The sequence below is a fragment of the Diachasma alloeum genome, unplaced genomic scaffold (assembly GCF_001412515.2).
Source record: "Diachasma alloeum isolate Michigan unplaced genomic scaffold, Dall2.0 Dall_scaffold_00270, whole genome shotgun sequence".
In the NCBI taxonomy this organism is placed as follows: Eukaryota; Metazoa; Arthropoda; class Insecta; order Hymenoptera; family Braconidae; genus Diachasma; species Diachasma alloeum.
Genome location: NW_021680409.1, coordinates 451,304 through 460,807, shown reverse-complemented (window position 1 = coordinate 460,807; position 9,504 = coordinate 451,304). Strand labels below are relative to the sequence as shown.

At 36.1% G+C, this 9,504-nt stretch overlaps 1 protein-coding gene across 1 annotated transcript; it reads right to left on the bottom strand.

Moving 5' to 3' along the window:
* On the bottom strand, positions 1–8,855 carry LOC107037771 (dnaJ homolog subfamily C member 3). Its single transcript, XM_015256510.1, has 4 exons — positions 8,661–8,855; positions 8,443–8,553; positions 4,303–4,806; positions 1–1,953 (listed from the first exon to the last, which is right to left on the bottom strand). The coding sequence occupies exons 1-4, from the start codon at positions 8,707–8,709 to the stop codon at positions 1,172–1,174; spliced, it is 1,446 nt and encodes a 481-aa protein (XP_015111996.1). The 5' UTR covers positions 8,710–8,855; the 3' UTR covers positions 1–1,171.
* Positions 8,856–9,504: the final 649 nt, after the last annotated feature.

The window sequence follows — 9,504 nt, the reverse complement described above, 5'->3', positions numbered from 1 at the left end:
TTCTTATAAATGATTTCGATATATTTCTATACAAACATCATAAGATACAGTTCTGCATATTTATCCATATATACATGAAATAACCATTCGACTCAGTCATACGAAAAACACCTCTCGTACTTGGTATAAACATAAGAAGCAGTTGATTAACTGATACCACCTGTGGTCATTTCCCTAGAACTTCAGTCTCCCTAGACTCAAATCCACTGACCTTCACGGAAGATTAAATGGGGGAAAATATTACAGTTCTGTACAGTTCGGCGGTATCTCATTTAAATAGTATTTCGTATTTATTTTTAGGGGAAACTAGGATTGCAAATGTTTCCAGAAATATACAAATTGCAAAGAGATTGTGTCGTCGAAGGGAGATAATTAATAAAATGTTTGGATTGTTTGATGACGAAAATCATTTACAATTTGAGAATTGTTCAATACGATTTTATAAATTACATATTTTCAATTTTATCTGTCGAATGGTGAAATTATTTCCAATCCACAATTATTTCGGTAATGAGTGATGTCGAGAATCTTCGAGAGTTTGATATTCTCCAGATAATGCTATAATTAATCGAATAGAATTGTTATTGATTTATTTATTTAATCTGTGTTCAAAAGAATAGATTAGATAAATAATTAAATGAAAAAATCTCTGACATCGAATTAGCATTCTATGAAGAGACTCGATGATAAATTATCTTTATCTCAAAAAACTCTTGATCTTTCTTCTTCCCTTCTATTAAAATCATTTCACCACTTGTCTCCTCCCTTGAATAATGATCGAAGACATATGTACAAAAAGATCCCTTGACTTTCCACCCTCCATTATAAATTTACCAAACTTATAGAAAAAAAGTTTCTGGTTTCCAAAACCAAGATACTAATCTAGAAGGCATGGTACTGACAATAAGAAATTGATTACCAAAATTTAGAACCAAAGGACGAACTAATTTTCAGTGAGAAAAATCTTTAAATTTAAAACCATTTAATCTAATTCTTTTGATGTAAATGTTATTCCGATATCCCCAAGATTTTAAATTCCAGAATCAGAAATACCTTAAAATAAGCGAAAATTCTCTTGAACACGTGAAAATTTCCCTTAAAAGAGTTCTGAAAACAAGAAGCATTTTTTCTGTTCCACCGATCAAAGTCTCTCATTAAAAAAAAACAACTTCTAATTAAAATGGAACTTAAATTGGAAAGGCGAGCCATGGAACCGATGAAACTCCTGGAAGGGATTAAAGCCCGAATGTTTTCCACTCTCAGGATCCAGTGGATCCTCCCCCCTGTCGAACTGTCGCCTCTTCTCCTCGTCAGTCAAGACCTCTTTGGCAGCTGCGATATCAATGAACTTCTTCTCCGCCTTCTTCTTCTCAGTGCCATCCTGGAAATTATCAGGATGCCACTTCTGGGCAGCTTTCCTGTATGCCTTGATGATCTCTTGCTTGGTGGCTGTCTTGTGGACACCCAGGATTTTGTAGTAATCCCGACGCTCCGACCTTTTCTGTTCCTGCTGGGCCTTTTGCAGGAGCTCCTTCGCCCTCTGGAACCCTTCGTCCATTTCCAGGGCTTCCTTAGCGTCCCTGATGGCGTCGTCGAACATCTCTGCGTTGAGGTAGGCCTCGGCACTGTCGCAGAGAATCCCAGGCTCTCGTCTCACTTTCACGGCTTGTTGACAGTGCTTGATGGCCAGGTTGGGGTCGTCGCCAATTCCGCTGTACTTGCAGAGGAAGTGGTGGGCTATGAAGCGGACGTTGTCGACGATGGGCTCCAGATCCAGGATGGAGAGAGCAGAGGACACACAAGTTTCGAAATCACGAGACTCCTCAGCCTCAAGCGCCTCCTTCAATTTCTTGGAGATTTTCCTCAATTTCTTGTAGAAGGGGAGACAGTGATTGTGCTCTGAGTCCAGTCTTAAGCATTCTCGAATCTCTCTTAGGGAGTCTTCGACCATACCTGGGGGATGTTAAAAACGAGTGATTGTTTGGGGTGAGGCTTACTTCTTGTCGAAGAATGAGGGAATTTGAGAATTCCAATAAATTACTCCCAACTGGGTTTTTACGAGGAAAATATTTATGAAAAAATATTCATGATGGGATCAGATAATATAGTAATATTCATGAAATGTGATAATTGTGACATTCACAATAAAAGCAAGTTTTCATTTGAAAATTATGAAAATTGAAACGACTATCATATTCGATTTTACATTTATTCCAAATTCATGTCAATATGACGTTTAATTTTGAGAATAAATTTGATAATTCTTGTTGTCGTTGGAATCTCAACATTTATTGCGAAGCAGAAATCTCAATTTCTTCATGTCTTCAATATGAATCCGATATTTAATCAACTGTACACTCTTACATTTAATTTATTCATTCGTTAGAATAAGAGTATTACTTTATTTTAAACTAATTCATATTTATTCTTACGTGATAAATACATAAAAAATAAAAAGATATATGAAAACGATTGCAAAATCAACTGAGAAGTTACAACAATGTTGCACATGAAATGCTGATTCAAATAATATGTGAAGTAAGTCAAACGCTTTTGTTCGTTCTACTTCTTCACTGTCGTCAATGAGTGATTGCTCAACATAATTTTTGATTCTATTCAACGAGCGGGAGCCTTAAACGACCATAAAAGGGATATAAATGATACTACAATGACATGACATTATGTTGGAGATAATGCAACTGTCAATGAATTTTCAAAATATTCTCAAAAGTGAGTGATAATAACGATGTTCATGAAATAATGACGTTGATGGTTGAAAAATGTGTTGAAAACTAAAAGCATTTTTTTATTTATCATTATAATTATAACTAGCGTCGCTAGATTAATTTATAGTATTTTATTTTCTTGCCATTTCAGTCTTCACAATTAGATTAATTTAATTTTGTCTATTCTTATTCTCATTGTATATATATTTTTTCTTTAATTCACAAGTTACAACATTAAATGAAGAGGAATTATGTTAAAGATCAATCAAAAGTGTTTTTTTTTCTGATCAAAATAAACACAAAACAAAAATCATTCGAAATGTCATTCGGGTAATAGAAAAATCCCATGACATCCCATGTATCTCTGAAAATTTTTTAAATCTATCTTTTCCTTCATACGGTAAAAGGATATCAATACTCCTCGTTCCTATCGTTGGATTCCAAGTATTATTATGAAAAGAAAATGAAAAAAGAATCAGAAAGGTATAATCGGCTAGAAAATTGATTTTTTTTCTTCTTTTATGTCGGCGGGACCTTCGAATCACTTTTTTTTTCAAGTATTAGAGGAATATCAATATTTCAGTGAGAAGAAATTCAAAAAAGCAAGAAAAAGTGGGCGGAAAGAACTAAAAAAAAATCATTTTTCAATGTCTCCGGAAAGTTTTAAAATCAAATTTTTTTTCGAACAATGAAAGAATAGCCATAAATTCGATTTCTATCCTTGTCTTTTCATAGAATGAATAGAAGTACCTAAATGGCAATGAATTGCAAAAAAAAACGAATTGCAGAATAAAAATTTTAAAAAAGGAATGATCGACTACAAAATGGAGAAAATTTGTTTTTCTTCATTTGTGACAGTGGAAACTTGGAATTCCTGTTTTTTCATTGAATATGGGCGGGATATGAATATTTTTGAATTTTATGATCTAATTTTGACGAGAAGAAATGCAAGAAATGTAAAAAAAACGTAAGCAGGAAGAAATAAAAACATTAATTTTTCACTGTCTCCGGGAAGTTTAAAAATCGATATATTTTTTCGAATAATGGAAGAATACCCATGAATTCTATTTCTATTCTTGTCGTTTGATAAAATGAATCGAATAAATGACAGAAATTGAGAATTGGAGACTAAAAATTTTATGCGATTATTACTATATACTAGCGAACGGGCGCTTCGCGCTTCGGAATTTTTCTTTGCGGTTAGATTAAATTAAATTTATTGGATTCCATTCCCATTGTAGTATACAAATTGTGGGAACAGTTTTTCTCATTTTCAAATGAAGAGATATTTATGATAAATAATAAGGAGAGTATTGATACTGTTTGTTGGGATGATGATCGATTCGTAAGAAAATAAAAATTTCGATTTTTTAATGTCTCCGGAAAGTTTTAAAATTGATATATTTTTTCAAATAATAAAAGAATACCCATCAATTCAATTTCTATCCTCACATTTTGATAGAATACATAAAATAGCAAAGAATAAAAATCGGAGATGAAAAATTTTATCGGATTAATATAATGTAATATAATAATTATAATGAACAGAATGGAAATATTCAATATTGTTTCTTACCTAGTTGATAAAGCGTAGTTGAAAGTTTAAAATAACCAAGAGTGTTGTCTGGGAGGAGTTTAGTAGAGGCCCTCATATCTGGAATGGCGTTCAAATGATTCCCCAAGGCCACGTGACAGTGTGCCCGGTGTTCTCTTAGTTCTAGAGCCCAGGGTGAGAATTCTATGATTTGAGTTAGCAGCTCAACCGCCGTCGAGTAATGACCTTCATCCATCTGCTGCTTCGCCAGGGAGTACGCCATCTTCATAGAGTTGATGTTGTTCAGAGCGGCTAAAGCCTCTGCGTTGTCCTGGTCTATGTCGAGAACGTTTTGGTACTCCTGCTCGGCTTCAGCGAACTCTGCTTGCTTCCACAGGATCTTCGCGCGTTGCAGACGAGCCGCGGTGAAATCGGATTTCAACTGGAGGACCTTGTCGAAGTCCTGGAGGGCTTGTTTGGATTTACTGAGGGCTAGGAACACGGCCCCGCGTTTGTAGTATGTCAGGTAGTTGTTTGGATCACCGCCTGAAGAGGGAAATTATTGGTCTATAGTTTTTATTCTCTGAAGTTGTTTCCTACCAAAATAACGTCCAAATATCCTATTCCTGCGAAACTTTTTACACTGAGAGGAAAACGAACAAGTTTTCAAATAATTCTTGCTTGGATAAAACAAGCAGGGTTGCGAGCCTATTCGACAGAAGCAATGTGACTGTTACTTTATGCGTAATTAGTCTTTTCTCTTCCTCTCTCAATTCCATTCCGTGGAAAATCGTTGTTAGAAAATTATTCCTTCGAAAAATGTTTCCCATAGGTTTTTTTTCCACGCCGATTCCCGTTTTCGTCGTTATTTCATCAGCTACTAGATACAGTAGGGGCTTCGTATAAGATACCTTAGGGACAGTAGGAGTGTGGAATTCCGGGAACTCCTACGTCCCTACTACGCACGCCCGTAGAGAGGAGAACAATAGGGATCAGCAGGTTCCAAATAAGATACCTCAAGGTCATTAGACCGTCGTGATCACTTCGCTCGTTCCTTCCGGTTTAGCCTTAACACCATTTGATCCATATAACTACTCTCTTCCCGTTGAAAAATGACCGGGGCTATAGGTATCTTATAAGAAGCCCACGGATCATAAACATTCGGGAGACAATAAAAGTGCTGACAATGGGGGGAGGCCTCGAGCTCTCGGAGTGCGAGGTGTCTTATACGAAGCCTCTACTCTAATATAAAATATAAAAGAACATAAATTTTTGTTATGACTTTTAAGTCATATTGGGGGCTTATTCACGAGTTGTGTGAAGGTGGATTCATATGATGTGTAATCTATTCGGTCGCAAGACCAACAGTTTGAATCCCCTTAATGGAAAAAAAAATCTTATTTACATATGTATAAAGACCGTGGGTCCCATTTCTTGTTCGTCAGTCCCTTTTTTTGGGATTCTCACAGAAAAGAGCCATTTTCGAAAAGAGAATTTGGGGAAAACTACTTTTATTACGGTCAAGTCATAAATTTTAAATTTAAGAGAAAGTCGGAAGGCTACAAACTCCTTTTCCCACAGTGTGCGGACCACATCTCCTGCACAAAGAACCGTTTTTCTCCAAGTAAAAAAAAAGGGTATTCCAGAATTTTGGGAATATTCAAACCTCCTTCGCTGTCATTTTTGTCAATACCTTCTCACTTTCTTTCAGCCAATAATTTTAAAGCTAGCGAAGATAAGTCAGCCAATGAGAATTGTTCATCCCTTCCAATTTGGAGAAGCGGACTTAGGGCTAGTCTACGATAAGTCCGGACCGGAACGGGCACAAAGGACTCATTCCGGGGCCATGTGTTTGTCTACCTACGACCTGACTGAGTATCATTGTGTCCGTTGGTGTTCCGGGCTTATTGTAGACTGGCCCCTAGAACTTTCTAAAACTACGTGTTAGTTACCTTCCCGACAACGGCCAGTGAAGACTTCTTTCTTACTGAGTCTCTCTATATATCCGTACTATTTTTTCTTCCAAGTAAAACATTTATATTGTGTGAAGTACAATATCATCACATAAGAGTTAAATGTAATATTGTTCCTAGATTAACAGACAATTTAGACTTTTATTTAATTCATTTCTCATAATTCGAGACATTGCGCTGATAGACTGATTCATTCATTCCAAACGAGATTCGTTAACTATCAGTGAATGGTAGAGTTGAATATGACCAAATGAATATTCGTTAATAGTTAACGAATGGTTCACTTGAAAGGTGAAAGTAAAGTCAAGCAAGGCTCCTCAAATATGCATTTGTTAACTATTAACGAATGAACAAATCCATTCGTTAACAATAACTAATCTTTTCTATCAGTGTATTTGTGTTGTAAAAGAACAGTTATTTTTTGTGCAATTAAAGTCAAGGTGTTTGTGAATTAGTGATTTTCATTTGAAACTCTTAAACCCCAATTTGTCCAGTTATACTGACTCGGTTTACGTTCCCGTATCAGTCGTTGCTGCAACATCGGTATACCGGAGATCAACTATCTTAAGTAAAGGGGCCTTCCACAATTTTTAAGGCTACCGCGTCAATAATACCCAACACAATCTGTAAACGACGCCTCGTTCACATCCAAATTCGTCTTCACACAAGTCGAGAATAAGCTCCCCGAGGCGAAAATAATTGTTCTTGTTTTGGGCAAGTTTTGGAACTACTCAATCTATATTTGCGACAAAAATTTTCCATCTGAGGATAATTTTTAAATGGTCAGCGCTAGATTCCATTTTTTTAATCATTTTCAACTAGCGAGTTTTTTGGTTCAAACAGAAACTATTTGAGAAAATATTTTTTTTCTCTCAATGTAGGACAATAGTGATAATGACTTTCTTAAATCCTTAATCGCTCAATGTGATTCATTAACTTCCAATAGTTCAGAAATGATATAAAGTAGGGGAAAATAGTGCAACATGAAATAGCGGGGCAAAATGAAACAGCCAAAAAACGATCGTTTGACGCAATTCAAGAAAAATAAAATTTATTAACTTTTTTTTATTATTGGGAGTACTGATTAAAAAGTAATTTCCTATTCGGTAGAAAAGAACATGCGATGCGAAAAAATCACTGATATTGGAAACCCCGATTGTACCTCTAATCATTACGGCACAATTCATTATACCATTTAATTACGGTACAATTTATTGCAGCATATTTCATTACAGGAACATTTCATTACAGGAACATTTCATTACAGGAATATTTCATTACAGCACATTCCATCACAACAATGATTCATCATCATATTTCCATCATTACAATTTGAATTCAATGCATCGTTCATATCACGATCAAAAATCACGGCTGAATACTATGAGCAACTCCACGGAAATACTCAATGATATCGGCATCTTCGCTCCACTCCATAACGACTGTAAAAAGCCGGGCATCATAATCGATGTACTTCTTCCTCTTAGGACGTATCACCAATCGACCAGCATTGTACTGTTCCCAAATAGATTCCGATGATGGTTGCTCAACTTCGTGTTTACTTCCAAATGGGAAGAAAATACAAACAGCCTCGAATTTATATGTCAATTGATGAATCCCGCAATAACAAAAACTTCCGTAATGAATTGTCCATATGATGAAAAATGCTATAATGAATTGTCCCCGTAATGACTTTTTGTAATGAAATGTGCCGTAACATTACACGACTGTAATGAATAGAGGTAATACCGGAAACCCCTATATAGCGTATCGACTGCCTTCACAGATGAATCCCAATCCCCTGTTAGATCTCGATCTCAACGTCCACTAGTCAGCTTGTCCCCTCGACAAGCTGACTCCCCAGCAGCCAAACTAAGACCTCGTCATCGCTGAGTCTATGTTCTCTCCTCATTCGAAACTCCCGAAGGTTTTTCATATATTTCTTGTATCGAGACGACAAAACTAGTAATTTTCACGAGTTATCCTAAAATGCTCTTTCTCTAAAACCCCTCTAAAAAAATGCTGATGACCCCGCCAAATCCTCGATATCTTTCAACCAAATGATCCAATTTAAATGAATCAAAACACAATTCAAAGCTTGGAAAAATCCCTTCAAAATGCGAAAGTCAACTTTGAATTTCACTCTACCGATCTCAAGTTATGAACGACTAAAACCTGTTATTTTTATTCCCTTAGGATTACAACTTACGAACAGCAGAATGATACTCTGTCAATGCATCCTGGAGTTTTCCCATGGCGAGAAATTCTCTCCCCTGCTCCAGATGTCTGTCTACCTCCGCCTGAGAGACACTTCCACCCACTGAAACCCCCGGAAGATGAATTTAAATAATCATTAAATGGACTAAGACACTCGACGATATTTCCAAACGTTTAAATCTCCAATTAAAAGGTTATGATTCAACTTACCGTCTGACGAGAGATTCAAGAGGACCAGCAGCAGTCCACAGGAATACATGATCAACAAAAAATATAAAAAATAACAGTAGGAAAAGTCCTCAAACAATTGTCAACAATAATGGAAACTTCTCTTATGAAAACTAGTGCCTATCTGTCGGATATCACAAAACTGGCAGGCCACACCGCCATTGCGATCGTGGTCTCACCCCATTGGCCCAACGCACTTTGATGTTTTTACCCCCACACAAGAGGGACTTCTCCCACGTACCTGAAGATTTTCTCACGCAATTTTTGGTAGAAATCTCGGGAACTACACGTTCTAACTGGTCCTAACCAGGTCCTAACGAAAAACATCAAAAAATCTTTTTTGTAGAGGGTTGACTTTTTCATAAAAAATGTTCTTTGAGATTTTTTTCTCAACTCACTATTTCGGAAGATATCAATGAAATGGTGGAATGAAGATCCTGTTTGCGGTGAGTCGGTAAATTATTTCGCGAATATCTCGTGAGCCAATGGATTTGGCAAAAATGTCACTTGACATTTTTGTTAGATCTCGTAATTATACATGTAAATGTTTAATGGTGTTTTTGGACAAATCTATTAGGTTTTGAAATATTTGCAGAAAATGAAATAATCAGTCTTGATTCGTTTCGAATATCTCCTCATGTTTTTCTGTAAATATTTCGAAAACCATTAAAAAATATATTTTGCAGAGAATTGAACGTCCCGTGAAAAATATATTTTGAGGCTTTTTCTCAACTCATTATTTCCAGAGATATCAATGAAACGGTGGAATGAAGATCTTGTTAGCGACAAATCGGCGAATTATTTTGCCAATATCTCGTGACTCTGT

Coding starts and splice junctions, on each gene's coding strand:
- LOC107037771 (XM_015256510.1), bottom strand. CDS start 8,709: ATGTATTCCTGTGGACTGCTGCTGGTCCTCTTGAATCTCTCGTCAGAC. Junction 8,554..8,660: donor CTTGAATCTCTCGTCAGACG/GTAAGTTGAATC, acceptor CGGGGGTTTCAG/TGGGTGGAAGTGTCTCTCAG. Junction 1,954..4,302: donor AACTACGCTTTATCAACTAG/GTAAGAAACAAT, acceptor AACATCCCCCAG/GTATGGTCGAAGACTCCCTA.